General features: G+C 40.5%; 2 protein-coding genes across 2 annotated transcripts in view; both read left to right on the top strand.

Annotated features, from left to right (window-relative positions):
- LOC101174906 (testis-expressed protein 264) overlaps window positions 1–12802 on the top strand; it is a 45071-nt gene extending 32269 nt beyond the window's left edge. Inside the window, exons 3-4 of the mRNA XM_004068731.4 lie at window positions 265–430; window positions 11934–12802. Of these exons, the coding sequence (XP_004068779.1) occupies window positions 265–430; window positions 11934–12181 (414 nt within the window). The 3' untranslated portion in view covers window positions 12182–12802. The remainder of the gene's footprint in view (window positions 1–264; window positions 431–11933) is intronic.
- Window positions 12803–18360: 5558 nt separating this feature from the next.
- LOC101174659 (metabotropic glutamate receptor 2-like) overlaps window positions 18361–19645 on the top strand; it is a 48057-nt gene continuing 46772 nt past the window's right edge. The window contains exon 1 of the mRNA XM_004068730.4: window positions 18361–18799. The gene's annotated coding sequence lies outside the window, so the exon portion shown is untranslated. The remainder of the gene's footprint in view (window positions 18800–19645) is intronic.

Here is a 19645-nt window from a genome sequence, read left to right as displayed (position 1 = left end):
ACCCAGAGTGCCCAAAACCGTGATGAGTGGAGTAAGATGTATATGTAGATGGCGTGACAGGCTGATGATGATGATGATGATGATATATATATATATATATATATATATATATATATATATATATATATATATATATATATATATATATATATATATATATATATATAATCTACTTTTACTCTCCCCTCTCTCTCTCTCTCTTTTTCTCTTTTGCCAATACATGAACAATATTTGATCTGCGACATGTCTATTTTTATACCTCAGGAGCGGAACCTATGGGCACACCCGTTCCTGGAAATTTACAAAAATGGTCAGATCCACTTCATGGTGCCCCTGGACCGGCAGGGGGATTTTTATGTGCCTGAGTTCCGACCGTCAGACAGGAGGAAGTCAGAACAAGAGGATTCCTACAGCAGCACAGATGTCTCAGGTACGCGATCTTGCTGTGCATGATGATAAGCACAAACAAAAGGACAATTTTGGTCGAAACTACTTGCAGCTACTGTCTGTCAAGCTGCAAACTTCAAATTACCAGAGAATTTTGAGAATTTAGCAAAAAAGTGTATTTATTTTTTATTTTTTTAACTTGTCCTGTCCAACATCTGGGCAAACAGATGAGAGCTAAAGGCCTCTTGTGTTGGACATATTTTACTTTAACAACAGGGGTTATGAATCTTCTGACAAACCAGAGGTATGTCTGGATAAACCCCCACTTGTCCTACCTTTTCATGTTTCTGATTTTAGTTTCATTTTTGAACATTTCATTTTGATTTTGTAATGTTGTATTTATTTTTTATTTCCATTGGGATCTTTGATGATATTCGTTTGCGTTGAGTGATGTGTTGATGAGATTTGCACTTCAGAGCCACTATCCAACTTGTACCTTTTAATAACTTCTAGAATTGGTTTTGTTTTACTAAAGTGAAGCCCAAAAGCAAAGCTAGTGACCCCGACTGCAGAAATATGATTTAATAAACTCCACAGAGCTCAGGGGAAATAAGGGGTCAGGTGATCATGTTAGCCACTTGGTTATTATGACATAATATTGTTTTCTAAATTCCTCTCTTATAAAAGTAAGGTTTTGATTGACATGTGGGGTTTGCTGTTTGGGTTTTAGCGATAACTGTGTGGGTAGAATTGAAGGATCTTCTCTCCATTGCTGGTTTTGTTTATGAGCAGCTCTGCTGAGGCAAAGTGTAACTGACACCTGCTTAGGTGTTAATGAAAAGCCTGAAGGAAACAGCTTCTGGTGAAAGCGTGTTGCCACTCACTATGAAACGGTATGGAGCTACGTAAACCCAAAAGAGAAAGTTACCATCCACTATCAAATGAATACCAGACATTTAAAGGCTTTTTCTCACTATAAAAATCAAAACCTTAGGAGTTATAAAAACACAAGAGAGGGACCGGATGTAGTTGATGTTTATTACATATTCAACATAGAAACAAGCTTTTTGCTGCTTTAATTGATTCTAGTTATTGTAAAGCATTGCTATAAATGGAAATATATATATATATATATATATATATATATATATATATATATATATATATATATATATATATATATATATATATATATATATATATATATATATATATCCTATTTAAAATCCATCCATCCATCCACCCATCCATCCATCCATCCATCCATCCATCCATCCATCTTCCTCCGCTTATCCGGGACCGGGTCCAGCAGTCTAAGCAGAGATGCCCGGACTTCCTTCGCCCCAGCCACTTCCTCCAGCTCCTCTGGGGGGACCCCGAGGCGTTCCCAGGCCAGCCGACAGACATAGTCGCTGCAACGTGTCCTGGGTCTTCCCCGGGGCCTCCCCCAGTGGGACATGCCCAGAACACCTCTCCAGAAAAAGCACTGTTTATATTTATGAGCTGCACTAGTAATGTAAATAACTAAAAAGATTCTAAAACTTTTTTTTCTAAAATTATTTACCAGATGTTTAGAATAATCACTAATTATGAACAAATAGGCCCTGTGACAGGCTGGCGACCGGTTCTGGGTTTACCCCAACAGTAGCCAAGTTAGGTTCTGGCAGTCCCAAGCTAAGGGATACAGTGGGTTAGGAGAATGGATTGATGAACAGATGGATAAACAAATAAATATTTTGAAACTTTGATGTCAAATATACTGCTCCTTATAACCTTTACAACACAAACAGCACCACTAAAATCATTTCCCATTGTAGAATCTTGCAGTTTTTGTGTTTGAATGTGGTATTTATGTTTTATTCCACAAATACTTGCTTTCTTTTAATAATTGTCACAGAGAAGAAATTAATTATTTATTTAAATAGGAATAAATGTGGACAAAAATAAAACTAAATACCCGATAATATACTGTATATTCCAAATTTCAAAACATTTTCACCTTATGTTCGAGTTTAGACTCCTTACTAACCTAAATTCAAGAAAGTTCTTATCCCGATTTAATTAGTTAATTTTTTCTGAGTTACAACTACCTTATAGAAAGAATCTCCTTTTTGTTCAAACCTGATTGGACAAATGTACCAAACCTAATAAAAGGTTCTTTGTTAACACCTTTTTCTCAACAATCCTCTTCATCCAGTGCTCACCTGAAGGCTGGACAACACCAAAGACTGGGCCTTTGTTTTTTTATCCACTGCCGGGGCTTAACTGGAGCTCTCTTCAGGCTTCTTCTGACTTGATTTTCCTCATTATTAAGTGGAAAGCAGCTCAGCTGGGTTTAAGGGAAGTGCCTCTTTTAACTCTGTTGAATACTCCACTCCCTTACTGTTTCCTGGTTTCCTTTGCGGTCTGTTTTGTTCGCCGTCAGTCTGTGCTCCTTCGTGTTCCCAGGATCTCTCTGACAGATTTGTTTTGCTTTCGCAGTCTTTGGAACAGGCTGATTCATTGGCACTGACAGCTTCTTTAGCTGCATGTTGTTGGTTCACTGTGATAGCTTCTAAATAAAAATGTCATGCCCCCGACCTTTTTACCCACTTAATGGATGAAGAACTAATAGGGCACACCCCACAATATAACCTTTGAGCCAAATGACTAGTTATATTCCGGGTCCTTTGTAATTCATAAACACCTTTTTCAGTTTTTGTATGATTAACATCTTATTTAGTCTGAGTATTTGAATGCAGTGATAATGCAGATTATTGAAATGGACCTCAATTTGTTTTACAAACAGCAAAAGTCACAAACTGTATGGATCCAGGCATTTTTAGATCAAATGGATCATCTCAGCCTTTTATGTTTCTTCTTTCCATTGTCACATTTTAGTTTTAGCAAATATTTTTCTAGTTATATAGCTAACGTTCAAGTCCCAGATGTTACCCACTGAATATATATATATATATATAAATTGTTTTTTAAAAAGCTGAGCCGTGTGAACAAATTTTGCTCCACATGTGTCATGGGCATAGTGCAGAGTGGAAGTGACATTCAAGTCCATGTCTTTGCATGGTAATGTGACAGATGTGCTCCTGTCACACCGAGATCAACTCAGCCAGAGTGAACCACTGGAGCATTCAGGACACTGGAAGCTTCTGCGGCCCAGTGACACCTCCCAGCACACCCTCACTCAAATGGCCACTATCACCCCCCCAACACCCCGTACCAATCCTGTCTCAGTGACCTTATCAACCCCCTGCTTCTGCTCTCTGGCTCCTCAGTCGGTCATACAGTAGAGACTTGCACTTCGTATACATTTTTTTAAATTATTATTATTTTGTATTGAAGCATTTGGTAGTTTCCAGTCAATCTTTAAATAATGGAAAAATAACCCAAGCAGCTTAAGTCACTAAAGGCAAATTTAATAATGTGAGAAACTGATATGTAACTGGCGAGAAGTGGGTCAACTTAAGAATTAAATTAATTGCTAACTAACATTTAAATAAAACATGATGCAAGTTTGAAGTTTAAATCTCTGGATTTCTTTAATAACAAACCTGACTGTGACAATCTTTATATTTTCATAAAATTTGTTTTTTTTTCACATGTTGCTAAAAGACCCAGAAAACTCCATGAGCACCTGGCAGAAAAATGAACCAGCTGCTCAGAGATGGGACTCAACCCTGATGACTAATGGAGAGGTGAACAATCATGTTCCAGAAGGATCCTTCAAAGGGTGCAGTCCCATCCACCTACCGGCCAACAACCTGTCTCTCCACAACATGGAAGCTACTGTCTGGCATCATTGCAACCAAGCTTAATAGGCACATGGATCATTACATGATCAACACACAGAAGGGCTTTGGTAGAGACTCCAGAGGAGCCAAACACCAACTCCTGTTTGACAGAACAGTCGCTCAAGACTGCAGGAAACGACACACCAACTTGTGCACAGCCTGGATTGGTTACTAGAAAGCCTATGACTCAATGCCACACACGTGGATCACTGAATGCTTGGAGCTGTACAACATCAACAGGACTCTAAGAGCCTTCATAGGAAGCTGTGGAAAACCACCCTTGAAGCCAATGGGATGCCACTTGCACAAGTGTCTATTAAATGTGGGCTATACCAAGGTGATGCTCTGTCCCCACTGCTGTTCTGCATAGGTCTGAACCCCCTTAGCCAAATAATCAAGACTGGCTATGGATACCGACTCAGAAATGGGGCCAACATCAGTCACCCCCTCTACATGGATGACATCAATCTATATGCTAAGAACGAGCGTGACATTGACTCCCTGATCCAGACCACCAGGATCTACAGTACTGACACTGGGATGTCATTCGGGCTCGAGAAATGTAGCCGGATGGTGACAAAGAGAGGCAAGGTAGTCCACACAGGAGGGGTCTCACTCCCAGAAGGAACAATGGCAGACATCGAGGACAGTTACAAGTACCTTGGAATTCCTCAGGGAAATGACATCCTGGAGCAGGCATCAAGGAGAGCTGCAACAGCTAAATACCTCCAACGGGTAAGGCAAGTCCTGAGAAGCCAGCTCAATGGCAAGAAAAAAACCCGGGCAATGCACAGCTACACACTGCGAGTTATCAGATACCCTGCAGGAATAATAAGATGGCCAAAGGAAGAGATACAGACCACAGATGTTAAGACACAAAAGCTCCTCAACATGCATGGAGGGTTCCATCCCAAATCCAGCACCCTGAGACTGTATGCTAGCCGCAAGGAAGGAGGCAGAGGACTAGTGAGCGTGGAAGCCATTATCCAGGATGAAACGTCCAAGCTGCATGAATACATCAAGCTCAAGGCCCCAACTGGCAGTGTGTTCAGTGAATGTCTCAGGAGAGCAGAGGATATAGTGCTGGAGGACAGATCCTCATGGGAGGACTAACCCCTGCATGGGATGTACCGCCAGACCATAACTGAAGTGGCTGATATCAAGAAGTCCTACTAATGGCTAGAAAGGGCTGGCCTACAGGACAGCACTGAAGAACTCATTATGGCAGCTCAGGAACAAGCCCTGAGCACCAGAGCCATAGAGGCTCAGATCTACCACACCAGACAAGACCCAGAGTGTAGGCTGTGTAAAGAGAGCCTGGAACAATCCAGCACATAACTGCAGGGTGTAAGATGCTGGCAGGGAAAGCATATATGGAGCGCAACAATCAAGTGGCTGGAATAATATACAGGAACATGTGTGCAGAAAATGGACTGGAAACCCCAAGTGGGAAACACCTCCGAAGGTAGTAGAGAATGAGAGGGCAAAGATCCCGTGGGACTTCCAGATCCAGACTGATAGAATGGTAATGGTGAACCAACCAGCTGGTGTGGTGGATAAAGAACAGAGGAAAGCCGTTGTGGTGGATGTGGCAGTGCCAAGCGATGGAAACATCAGGAAGAAGGAACATGAGAAACTGGAGAAATACCAGGGACTCAGAGAAGAACTGGAGAAAGCATGGAAAGTAAAGGTGACAGTGGTGCCTGTGGTAATTGGAGCACTCGGGGCAGTAACCCCCAAGCTGGAGGAGTGGACACAACAAATCCCTGGAAAGACCTAAGACCTCTCAGTCCAGAAGAGCGCAGTGCTAGCAACAGCTAAGATACTGCGCAGGACCCTCAAGCTCCCAGGCCTCTGGTAGAGGACCCGAGCTTGGGTGAGAAACAACCCGCGGAAGGGTGAGAGGGGCGTTTTTGTATATATGCAAATGTATACATATATGTATGCATACGTATATATATATATATATATATATATATATATATATATATATATATATATATATATATATATATATATATATATATATATATATATATATAAGGGCATGTTAAGTCCCCACTACTGTTCTGCATAGGTCTATACATATATATATATATATATATATATATATATATATATATATATACACACACACACACACACACACACACACACACAAGGCTGGGGGTAGCTCGGTTGGGAAGGTGAAGGACTGGCACGCAGGAAACCAGGGTTTGATTCCTGGGGGGAATGAACAATCATTGGTATGGTAATGGTACCAATGGTGAGCAGATAACATCACCCAGTGAGGGCCCTTGGGCAAGACCCTTAACGCTACTGCCTACCTCATAATATGAGAGACAATAAACCACATGTCATGCCGGCTCGGACATTGCCCAGCCAAACAAGGTCTGCGTCAGGTGCTGGGGGACCAGAGCACCCTGAAGGAAAGTGGGCTACTGGAACAAGATGGAAATGGATTAAATGTGAGACATTCTGTTAGAATGTTACTACTCAAGCGATCCCACCGAGAAGGGTTACATGCAGAGAATGTGGAATGAATGGATGCTTCGAAACCCACAATCAAGGCTAACTGCCAAACAACTGGTACCCCAATGCTCTAACATCCACAAATGACAACTCCTATCACAACTTGAGATTGAAGCAGTACAATACCACCAAGGGGGGGGGGGGCAGAATAACAGGTCAGAGAGGAGGCTATACCACACTCCCACCCTGAAGGCCCGTACACACCGGGACGAATTTCGCGCGCGATATTCGCCGACGTTTAACGCCTCGTGACTAAACAAAGGGCACCAATGTGAGTGTGCACACCGACGCGAAAAAACGCCATGGGTCAAAGCGTCACTTTTTAAAAAACGCCTCGGGTTCTTTTTTGTGGTTTGACGCGCAGTGTCGAAAACTATACAACCAATGAGAATGGCGCTTTTGCACATGTGTCTGGAGCTTCTGAAGTTACAGTAAAACACAACTTGGGGGCGCTCAAACACAAAACTGCCTTTCTGAGCACACATACCAGCGAAGAAGATAGACGCCAAGGAGCATCTACACTGCCGCGAAGAAATAATGACGGACATTCTAAAATATCCCCGAACCAAGCACCAGTTGGAGCAACTGGTGCTTGAAATATTCATGTTTTCTTTGTATGATTCTGACAAGCACGTAAATACTTGCTCTCTTCTTCTGAGTGAAAAGCGACTTTAAGAAGCGTAAAGTTGCGCAGCGCCACCTTGTGTACAGGAGTATTTCTGTTTTACATTAAGCGCCATCTAATGTCAGGGAATGAAATTGCATGTTCGCTCGGCTCATCGTCAGCGAAAATCACCTGGGTGTGAACACAAAAAACGTGGCGAAAAACGCTGTCGAATAACGCCTGGCGAATATTCTTCCGGGCGTGTACGGGCCTTGAGATTGGGTACACAGCCCCAACAACCACAGATACGCTGAGCAAGGCAGCAACTGACCTGAAAGACAAGATCATGTCTAGAATGAACACTAGGCAACCAGCTACACCAGTTAAGTGATGTACTGCCTGAAAGTCTCCTGGAAGCTGTGAATGAAGCATTGAGGGCAATTCCTACCACAACAATCACAGAAACCAATGAACTGGGTGAAAACTAGCCTTGAGGAGCAGCCTAAAGAGGTACACAAGAGAAAATGAATTCACACTGATAAACAGGCTGCAAACAGGCTGACCCTGCCACCGAGCGCAAAAGTGTACGCTCGGTGGCAGGGTCAAAACAGTTGATCAGACCCACCAAGGCTGGAAACTGAACAGTCCTGGAAAAGTATATGGGAGAAAGAGACAGCACATAACAGCAATGCCCCAGTGCCCAGTGGCTGGTCTCTCTGAGAAAAGAATATAGGAACCTCCCTGAACAGAATTCAGGAACCATAACATTGGCAGACATCCAAGAAAGAGTCTCAGGCATGAAGAACTGGACAGTACCGGGCCCTGACATAATACATGCCTACTGGCTAAAGAAACTCACCACACTCTACGAGCGCCTGGCAACACAAATTAACCAGCTGCTAAGAGATGGGACTCACCCTGAATGGCTAACAGAAGGGCGAATGATCCTGATCTAGAAGGATCCCTCAAAGGGTGCAGTCCCATCCACCTACCGGCCAAAAACCTGTCTCTCTACAACATGGAAACTCATGTCCGGCATCATTGCAACTAAGATAGATAGGCACATGGATCAATTCATGAGTAACACACAGAAGGGCATTGGTAAAGACTCCAGAGGAGCCAAACACCAACTCCTGGTTGACAGAACAGTCGCTCAAGACTCCAAGTGACGACACACCAAACTGTGCACAGCCTGGATTGATTACCAGAAAGCCTATGACTCAATGCCACACACGTGGATCACTGAATGCTTGGAGCTGTACAACATCAACAGGACTCTAAGAGCCTTCATAGGAAATTCGATAAAGCTGTGAAAAACCACCCGCAGAAGGGTGAGAGGGGCTTTTTTTAAATATATGTTTGTATGTACATATATGTACATATACAGTACAGACCAAACGTTTGGGCACACCTTCTCATTCAAATGAATGGGAAGGTGTGTCCAAACGTTTGGTCTGTACCATATATGTGTCTTAAGACACAGAACATGACACACTGAATCCAATAAATACTGTATTAGCACAGTTAACTTTATAAGTAATTAAATCTTATACCCACATGTACTTTTTCATTTTTTACCTAAACAAAAGGCAATGTTCTTTTAGTGATAGTTTATTGCCATTCTGTGAATAAAAAACTAAGAGCCAAGGTTTTTTTCAGTGTGTCAGCCAGGCTTCACATCAACATGACATTAGTGGTGTATTAGTACATATTTTTTTGACCATACCATGTTTAAATTATATCATCTGACGTGTTAATGTAGAAGTGGCAAAAAATTAGGTTCAGTTCAGTTTATTTCTGAAAATGAGAATATCCATCGAGCTGCCAATCTTTTCAGTGTAGGGTTTAGCAGTAAAATTGACATTGCAAAATGAAAGGAGGGGACTTGTTTTCTTCTGACCCGGATCATACTTTCCGTCTTCCTGGTGGGTGCCATCATCAGAGACAAACGCAGTAGCCACCCCTAATGTCCTTCTTGCTATCTAGCTTCACCTTAGATTTTGCAACTCATATTTAAAACTGCTATGAATGTTTTAACTAAGCCAGATTGTGTCAAATCACTCCAACAGCCCCCTTTGTGACCCTTCATGGTCGGCACTAGTTGTGATTTAATGGGCTGTTTTTCTCCATTTATATGTACAATAAATGAAACAACATAAATCATGCGAAACATTCACTTGCTGAAAATGTCCTGCTTCTTTCTGGCTTTAATTTCGATCATGACTCAACTTCGCTGAGCGTTGCTCCAAGTCATCACCATGAAGGCAAAAGCATTTCTCCAAATAAAGACATCATAACTGATGTACATTACAGTCCAAGTGGGATATTCTGTCCTCCAATGACATATTTAATTTAAAATCTGCCTGAAGGGTTTCTATGGAAGCGTATTGCATTCAATAAAAAAAAAAAACACAGGTCATCTTCGTTCAGATCTTTTACTTGATTTTTGTTCTAATATTTGTAATAACTACAAAAACAAAAACTTGACCAAGTCAAGTTCAATCAAGTCTTGACTTGAACCAAGTCAAGTCAACAAAAACGAAGTCATGAACTGTTTATTTATTTATTTTGGTTGTGAGTCAATCAAAATGACAATATTGAGCACAAATCAGTGAAGTCCATGGCTGACCTGCTGGATGTTCACAATGTGGGTGTGGTCCACTTCCTCAACATCACTCGAACATTGTCAGAATTCGCTATAATTTTTTTTAGAATTCGCTGTTACGTTTGCAGAATTTTCTAGAATTTTTTTGAATTCGCTGTATTTTTTTCAGCAAAGAGTAATAATATTAGGGATTTCTGGACTTAATGTTTGTGAATAAAATAAGTAATAAAGATTTGAATGAAGATCACCTGTTGGTTTTTTTTTTTTAAACATAAAAAAGTTTTTTAATGGAATCCAGTACTCTTCCATAGACTTCACTAACAGTCAAAAAAAAAAACAACAACAACTAACGTTTGCCCTTCTAGTTATAATTATAAATATTTGTTTGTGTTTTATTTTAATTTCTTCCCATTATTCACATGCATATGCAAGGACTAAATATCCATTTGTGCTCCTGGCTAAAATCCTAACTAGTTGATTCTATATTTAGCAGAAATTATATTAAATAAATTCATCTTTGGGTGTTCATGTGTGAGTAAATATGTGTTAACTTCTCTCCTATAGTTGCCCCCTTAAATGGGCAGAGTTTGCTATGAAATATTTCCCTCTAGAGTTTTCGTTTGGTCTTGGTTTCTTCTTTTGTGTGAAATGAGACGAGTGCTGGTTCCTGCTGTAGATGAGCGGCTCTCTTTGCCTGCGACACTCGTCATTGTAATTTGCCCTCGCGTCGTCAAGCATGCCGACACTTTCCCCTCCAAAGAAAACGTTGAGGGCCAGTTTCCTACGTACAGTACACATAAATCTCAATTTGTTGCTGACAAACAAAAAAGTAAATAAATGTTGCTGGTGGAAATGATCTGAATTTAGGTTTTGCCCTAAAAACATCTTCGAGTAAATGTATGTACAGACAGCCAACATTCTTCTTCTTCTTTCTCTTTCGGCTTTTCCCATCAGGGGTCGCCACAGCGAATCATCCTTTTCCACCTCACTCTGTCATGGACATCTTCTACCCTAACATTAGCCAACTTCATGTCCTCTGTTAAGACATCCATATATCTCCTCTTTGGCCGTCAGACAGCCAACATACTCTGACAATATTAAATCTTTTATTTCTTGTTTTTAATTTACTTTCTCTTGTAATTTGTAAAACTAAAACACAGGAAGAAGCTGACACTCCATTATCAGCTTTTCTCTCATGTGTCAATGTTTTTAGTTTGGCTGTAATCAACAAAAAGTTATTTCAAATAACATTAAATCATTTTTCAGACGACTGTGCAACAAATTCACCTCCTTTAGTTGAATCCCCAGAGCCACATTAACTCCATGTAGATTGAATCTTATGTGGCGTTAGAGGGTTTAAAGGGCTGAAATCTTCACGCCTGCTATTGAATTTGTGTGTCTCGTGTGTCCATGACTGGCTGACTAAATGTTACAAGATGTTTATTTTGAGTGCAGTGTTGTGTCAGAACACATTTGCTCACAGAGATTAAAGGTCAATAGAGCGGCGCACTTAAGACGTGCCTCGGATTGTATTAACCTGCAAGGAGCGAACTCATAAATGCACAGGAGGCAGAGCTTTGCTGGCTGATACAACGCAGTCCAATTAGAGCAAGTCCTCGACGTTTCAACACCTCGTTGTCGGCTTTTCTGTTTTAAGTCGCAGCACAAGGTGTTGGAGCTGGTATCTCATAGTTTGTTCACAACCAAAGACATGTGACAACCACCATGTGTGAGAACTTCTCCGTCTGAGGAATAAAGGGACGTGTGGTATTTTTAGATGTAAGAATGTGAAAGCATTCTGAATGAAGAGGATGCTAATGTCCTCTATGCGGGTTATTGTTCATGACACACAGCAGTTCTGGACTGAAATCAAAGGACAGCTTAAACGGCATCATGAAGATTTTGGCTGAATCCACGCGCCTGACTTTTTCTTTCTTTCTTCTCTCATGAGGAGATTGTTTCTAGATGTCATCTCACCATCTGTCCCTTCCTTGCCTTTGTCCTGTGGCCACTTCAGGTGCAGAATCCAACAGCGAGGACAGCTCAGAGAGCGGGGTTCTCCTGCCAGACAGCAGGGAGGCGTCACTAACGGCGTCCTCCGTCCTCCCGCGCTCAGATTCCAGACGACGGGAAAGCTCATTTAAAGAGCCGGAGCGGACTGAAGGACAAGAGGAAGAGAAAAATGAGCAGCATCATGAAGATTCCAAATACAGAAGCCTGGAGGGGCCCATGCAGCAGTGGACGGGTGTTGGGGGTGAAGAATAAAAATGTAGTGTAGCCTGTTAAACAGTGAAATATGATGAGACTGCAAAGGCACAGATATGACTTCTGATTAGCTTGGATTTTATTATGATCTCATACAAAGAACACAAACCAATGACGTCAATTATTTCCTTCTTGTGTTTTAAACTTTTAGTTTTATTTTTTGTCCTTCCAGAAATGAACTCAGTTCTACCTTGGATGTTGATTAACAAACTGAATATTAAGTTACTGAGATGAGTTTATTTAAAGCTTTCAGTTTTTTTATGCGCTTACAAAGATTTATTCTTTTTTTTTTTTACATTTTTATCTGGATTTTTAAATATAAATGGTGTTTGATTCAGTCAGAAAAATGTCAACTTTTCAACTTGATTGTCTTGTCAGTTTTGTGTTCCATTTTGTTGACTGAAAACTTGAAATCTAAAACAGTGCTCAGGTTGCCTGACTTTCCTCAAAGATTTAACATGGAAAGGTTGTTTTTAGAGCATTTTTACTTGAAAATACTCACTGTTATTTGTTCCAACAATGAGTGGAATTCAGTAAGAATAGAAATATTACAGATAAAGTTGATTTCACTGTCTGTAGCATTTCATATTAAAGTATTAAAAAAAAGAATTTACCAAAATCTATTATCTAATTGGTTACTTTTTTTAATCCTCTGATATCTCGTATTTTAAATTTATTGTATGGTGACAAAAGTTTAGAACCGTTAATCAGACGATCTGAAACATGTGACACAGGATCAGTGATGCAGAGGAGGAACTTCAGGTTAAACGCAGATTTTTTTTCCAATTGCTGTTGAGTTCTTGCAGGGATTGCATCACAATAGCAATTTAGCCTACGCCATACCACATCGAATGGTGCTGTGGATTAGTCCTTCAGATATTTAAAAGCACTGGATCCCAAACTAATCAATGTTCTTAGAAAATAAAAGCATGAAAAAACTTTAATACCAAAGCGGTTAGGGGAGTAAAAGAAGACCGTAATGAAAGAAGAATTTGGCACAAGTTCTGGATCAGAAAAGGAACCCAAATTGTGTCTAAATATAATTAAATAATGAAGATATTGGAGTGTTTTTTTGTAATAAAAAGCAGTAAAGCACTGAAGTTAAAGTTGTAAAAGTGGAAAAACCTTTGCAGCAAGAACGTGCGCTTTCTACGATCTTTTTTTAGTGTTATGAATCAATCTGCCAAAAGTATTGACTCACCCATCCAAATGATCAGATCAGGTGTCCTAATCAGTTGTTCTGGCCACAGGTGTATAAAATCAAATCCTCAGCCATGCAGACTGTTGATAGAAACATGTGTGAAAGAATGGGCCGCTCTCAGGAGTTTAGTGAATTCCAGCGTGGAACTGTCATAGGATGTCACCTGTGTAACAAATTCAGTGGTGACATTTCCTCACTCCTAAATATTCCACAGTCAACTGTCAGCTCTATCAGAACAACATGGAAGATTTGGGAACAACAGTAACTCAACCACTAAGTGGTAGACCACGTAAACTGACAGAGAGGAGTCAAAAGAGGTTGCTGACTTTCTGCAGTCCACTGCTACAGATTTCCAAATTAATGTGACCTTCAGATCAGCCCAGGTACAGGAACCAGAGAGCTTCATGGAATGAGTTTCCATGGTCGAGCAGCTGCATCCAAACTACACATCACCAAGTGCAACTCAAAGCGTGTGATGCAGTGGTGGAAAGCACGCCGCTACTGGACTCTAGAGCAGTGGAGACGCCTTCTCTGGACTCATGAATAACACTTTTTCATCTGGCAATCTGATGGACAAGTCTGGGTTTGGAGGTTACCAGGAGAACGGTTCATTTGGGACTGCACTGTACAAAATGTGAAGTTTGGTGGAGGAGGTATTATGGTGTGGGGTTGTTTTTCAGGACTTGGACTTGACCCCTTAGTTCCAGTGAAAGGAAGTCTGAATGCTTCAGGATACCAAAGCATTTTGGACAATTCCATAATCCCAACCTTGTGAGAACAGTTTGGATGACCGTCTGGTGTGGATAAACTTGACGGGCCTGCACAGAGTCCTGACCTGAACCCAAAAGGTCAAAATATCAGTTTGCTTTTGGAAGAATGGTCAAAAATTCCTAAAAACACACTCCTCAACCTTGTGGACAGCTTTTCCCAGAAGAGTTGAAACTGTAATAGCTGCAAAAGGTGGACCAACATCATTTTGACCTCAATGGGTTAGGAATGGGAGGGCGCCTGTCAAAGTTTTTTTCTGAAAACACAAGACAGTATTAAAAAACAGACAGGAGCCCAGTTCAATTCATTGCGAGGAGAGCTGGAAACAGACAATCGTTCGACACCTCTGCTCCAAGCAGCTCTGTGGATGTCTGTCCAACCTCCCATCTTTAGTCAGAACTGGGTTGCCCAGGTTACATGTGGAGTGAAGGGTCTAAGGGATTGGTGGTTAGTAGTTATCAGTATCTTTGTCGTTTGAATCTCCTCGCTGCAGCTACGGGGGGGTCAGGCTTGTTTTAAGGTTTTAATCAGCTCACATTCCACACACGCCTTTCTTTCTGGTGAGGTGATCTTCTTTTCTCCAGATGGCACATAGGAAACCCCAACACAGCAAATTTAATTATGCAAGAAAAACAGAATTTTAAAAAGCAATCTTACAAACATCAGTTAGAATGATTAATAAAGAAAAGGAAGTACATACCTCCAACACACTTCATGTGTGAGTCAAGGCAGGTGAATGAATACTTTTGTTTATATAGTCTATATATCTGCTGTCATTTCCCCTTTGTGGGATCAATAAAGAATTGTTCTGTTCTGTTTCTGTTTCTGTTCTGTACCGTAATGTACTGTGCCTGCACCTACACATGCATTTGTGCTGTATTTGGTAGCTTCAAGTCTAAGATGTTACTTGATTTTTGTAAATTTCTATGTTTGTTCTGAATTTAGAATCAAACAGATTATTATTAGTGGAATAACTGTATATAAACATGAGCAAAAGAATGTCATTAAAGTATCCAGCTTTACCAGTTTGGATGTAAACCCATTCATGGTTTGTGTTTCTGACTTCTTTTTCCTTCTTGTTTGTGTCTGCCATGGTCCTGCAGGGTTTCCTCTCAAACTCTGCCTGTAGTGTTGAAAGTGGAAACATTTGGACAGTCACAGTTTGAAGCAGAAACATTCAATAGACTGTGGCTGCATTCCCACTATTACAGCCCTTCAACTTAACAATCCAGCTTTCTGTGTGGTTCCGTTTTTTTCTGAGGACACTCGCTGAAGTTTGAAATAGTTTCTGCAGTCAGTTATGAAGTGAAGTAAATTGGTTGGCAGTTTTCCACCACACTTAAAATGGCAGTTTAAGAATTCCTCCCTGATTGAAAATGTAATGAATGGGAAATATAAAAATTGAAACAAACATGAATGTTTTATTGGGATTGGTAGCCGGGAAGGCGAAAACTTTCAAGAAATTAAATAATTGGTGAAAATGTCTCAAAATGCGACATCATGGTAGTCAATGACCATAAAATCTTGAGAATTACGTTGCTGGCCAGTAAAAAGCGATTACCAGAAGAAGGCGAAGTGGGTTAGTGCCTATAAAGTGGAAGAATGGGTTGGGGTGATGCTCGACATCTATAATATAAAGAGGCTGATATCTTCATTCCAGTTGGAACTTGATAAATTCAGTTCTATTCGGAAAAGATGGCTACAATACATTATTGAGACTTTCTATGATGTGAGATGCTACAATGTATGGAATGTATAAATAAAATATAAAGGTGTAATATAAGATTGTAAATTAACACCTGATATTATCATGATGGATAACAACACGGACCCACACTCTGGTTCAAATATACTTCCTTACTTCAAATATTCCTGCATGTTTCTTTTATTTGTGTAATTTCTATCTTTTCTTTTGGTACTTGTGTATTCATGGACATTTTACCCAGACCCATTTTTCTTACAGGAGTCTTCCTTTTTTTTTTATTATTCCATCTGTGAATGGGTACTCTTTGGAAGATGTTATACAATACTCCAAGGTTTTTTAAAAACCCAATTAAAAATAAATTACAAAAAAAAAGCTTTGTGGGAGAAGAGACACGATAAACAAATGATGGGACCCTCGAAAACACAGACTTAACAAAAGCTCTGCAGATGTTGAAACCTCTGCAGGAAAAGTTGGCTTATTGGAGTATTACGAGACAGCGAAACCTTTGAGGAAAATAGCGTGACCTTTATGGCAAGTTTGAGCTGCGTTGCTGTTCATAACAGTGACCTTGCTGGCTAAAGGTCTTTAAACTGCTGTCTGCTCTTACTCCTCAGATACACAGAAAGACACCCACACACCAATGTGCTGCATAGATTGGCAGACATGAAATACGTTCCCTTATTTAAATTGGCCTCAGAATGCTGATCTTTTACCTTACAAATAATTGGATAATACAATGATCAATAGGATGTTTTTGTATTTTTAATCTAAATGTTGATTACTTTACAAACATTTAGGTTCCCTGAGGAGGAAATGAAATGAGTCTGGATGAGCTTCGACTGTGGAGGTGCTGAGACACCTTTTTCTGTGTAATTGCCAAACCCCTCCAGAAGAGTAAAGAATGCTTCACTTTAAGTTGCCCGTAAAGGTGAGGTATAATTGGCGATAGCTTAGAGAAACGGTGGCCTCTGTGAAGCCTGCATAGATAAGAAAAGATAGTGTTATGTGGATGCAACTATCAAACGTCCACTTGGAGGAAAATGGTTTGGAAGACCATGATTTCAGCAGCTGTCATTGACACAGATTTACTAAATTTGCAGCTTTTTTTTCTAACACAAAGAAGATAGACATGTGATATTGCAGGAAATATAATATTCAGATTTTAAAAAAGGATGTATTTTATCTATGGCTGCAGAAAGCTTTTTTACCTAATTTGTTATTTTATGTTTCTAATTATCCATAGTAGTTTTCATTTAAGTTGATTCTCCTCATTATATTAAAGAGACTGGTTTTCTGTTCCTTCTAATCAGATTGTCTGCTGTTATCATCGTGTTTATCTCCTCACGGTTTGTTCAAATTTTAGGTTTATTTATGAAAGCTTTTAAGTTCCTGCCATGAAGCCTGGTCTCCTATGTTTTGGGTCTTGCACTTTGGCTCTTCACATACACAGAAACTGACAGCTAAAACCGCTCCTCTCCTCATAATATTCAAAGTTTTGCTAAGTGTTTGAGGCTTCTTAGGATTTCTTTTAAGTTTTGTTGGAAGTCTCTGAGGTTGGACATACGAGTTTGTGATGTGGCTTGAAGTCAAGGCTTACCTTGAATCTTTCGGCTGCTTCTAACAGAAAGTCATGTTTTCAACTTGCAATTATGAGAACATACTAGAACCTAAAGACATGAAACTTAGCCCAAAGCCTCGTGACCCCTACAAGGGTTCAATATTTTTAATAACTGAAAGAGTTTTTAAGATATTAATATTTGTTTGGAGGTAGTGGCGAAAGAAACTGCCCCGTAGAAATACAGATGGGTAGGTATTTTAGCTCAGCAGAAGAGGAACTGTTTTCTGAGACTTCTGATTAAATTCACATAAAGACTTCAAACTTGATAAAAAAAAAGACAATTTATATCAATGGATTCCTCAACTACAACCTTGGATTTCCTCATTCAGTATCCTTTTTCTGCCATTTATGGACAATTTTGCTTCCTTCTGCAATTATTTATTTCTGCAACTTATGGCTTCAATTTCTGCAAGGTAACATAAATGCAGCATTACAATTGAAAAGCCTTATGGTGCATATATATATATATCAAAATTTCATTGCAGCATGAAGTAGTGCGTTACCTTTGTGGAGAGTTGCTCTCAACCCTGGTGATTGCATATACAGGGGCACAGTTTCAGCGAGGAAAACGTGCCCCTTATGGTGATGGGCCGCCTCTCATGTGAAGTGTGGTTCATGTTTTAATGAGATGGATGTGAAGGAGGATTTTGCAGCTTTTCAGAGTGATTGAAAACACATTTCCTTTTTTAAAAGTCTAAATGTAGCTGCAGGGAAAAGTGCATCTTCTGCCTGGAGAAATTCCTCATGTCTGTAAAATACCCACAGAAAAAAAGACCAACTACTTTATGTGTCATTTCATTATTATTTGTTTTAAACGTATTTCGCGTGTTTTCGTGTTTCCATGCAATAAGGAACTGACAAACGTGCGGCGTGCGCTTGGGTGCAGCGCGTCCACCCGCGCACTCCTTCATGGTCAGATCATGGAGCAGTGGGCAGTTGCGTGTTTGTGAGCAGCGTTTCAGCTCGGAAGTTCATTTCTCAGCATCACTCGCACACAAACCGTCGCGCGTTGAATGTTTAGTTTTGATTTTGCCGGCGACAGGTAGAATCCCCCCTGGTCCTTCGGTGCTTGCAGACGTTCATGACTGGTGCGTGCTGTGCGGGATTGACTGGGAGGTACAAGTTGGAGGACACTGTGAGGAGTTTTGCAAGACGCGCCAATGAGAAGAGCATTTCAGAACCAAGGACAGATGCAAACAGCTGCCTGCCAAACATGCCCAAAGTCAGCAGCAACCTCTGGATTCTGATCTTCTCCTCCGTAGTATCTGTGTAGTCTGCCGACGCGCGAGGAGGACCTGCAAAGACGAGGAACTGCAACAAAAAACGGTATTTAATAAATCCAATTTTCATTCTCTTACTCTTTTTTCTTGTGGAAGTTGCTTTGTATATTTTTTATTGACGTTGTCCAATCTTTTGGTCGTCACTACTCCAAATCAGGTCGCACCAAATTCAGATCACAAAGGAAATCCCCGCTCTTTTGATCCACGCGCGTAAAATTGTGCACACAACAAAACATGCTTTTCAACGCTACCAGAGAGAATACGAGCTTCTGCAGAGAGATGATTGTGGAAAGTTGTCTTTCGTTTCACGTGGAGAAGATAACTCAGCTGCTTTCTTTTGCTAAACGGATATTCTATCCAGTGGGTTCCATTATTGTGGTATAGAAGGCTGCAGCTGCAAACACCTGGAATTCTCTGTGGAGGATAATCAAGGCTGTTTACTTTCAAATGAAAAAAATATTCAAATACCCCCCAAAAGCCAATTTCTTGTTAGTGTTATTCGTGAGCCCATATTTTCAAAGGGTCAGCCAGGGTGAAATGAGGCAGAAACATTCCTCCCAGGTTTAAAAAGACAATTAATTTGGTCAGAAACCGGCACAGCATCTTCGTTATTGCACAATTTTGCTGGCCACCAATAATAAACAACAGCAGTTCTGTGCTGGGAAGCTCATCCTAGTAAATGCCAGCTTGTTTCTCCTTCTCAGGCGTCAAACGCATAAAGAATTTAGGTGTCAGGCAGCCAGATTGACAGACAAACAGACTCACAGGCTGATTTGTTTGGGATGTTTGATCAAATGCTGCATTTGATCCATGCGCAAATAGCCTATAGTCAGCTGGTCACTACTGAGGAATCCTTCATCTGACAAGTCCAGGTGGAGAGATTAACTGAGTC

This window comes from Oryzias latipes, chromosome 5 (genome assembly GCF_002234675.1).
Source record: "Oryzias latipes chromosome 5, ASM223467v1".
Classification (NCBI taxonomy): Eukaryota; Metazoa; Chordata; class Actinopteri; order Beloniformes; family Adrianichthyidae; genus Oryzias; species Oryzias latipes.
The sequence above is the reverse complement of the archived record's forward strand: the minus strand, read 5'-3'. Positions and strand labels throughout refer to the sequence as shown.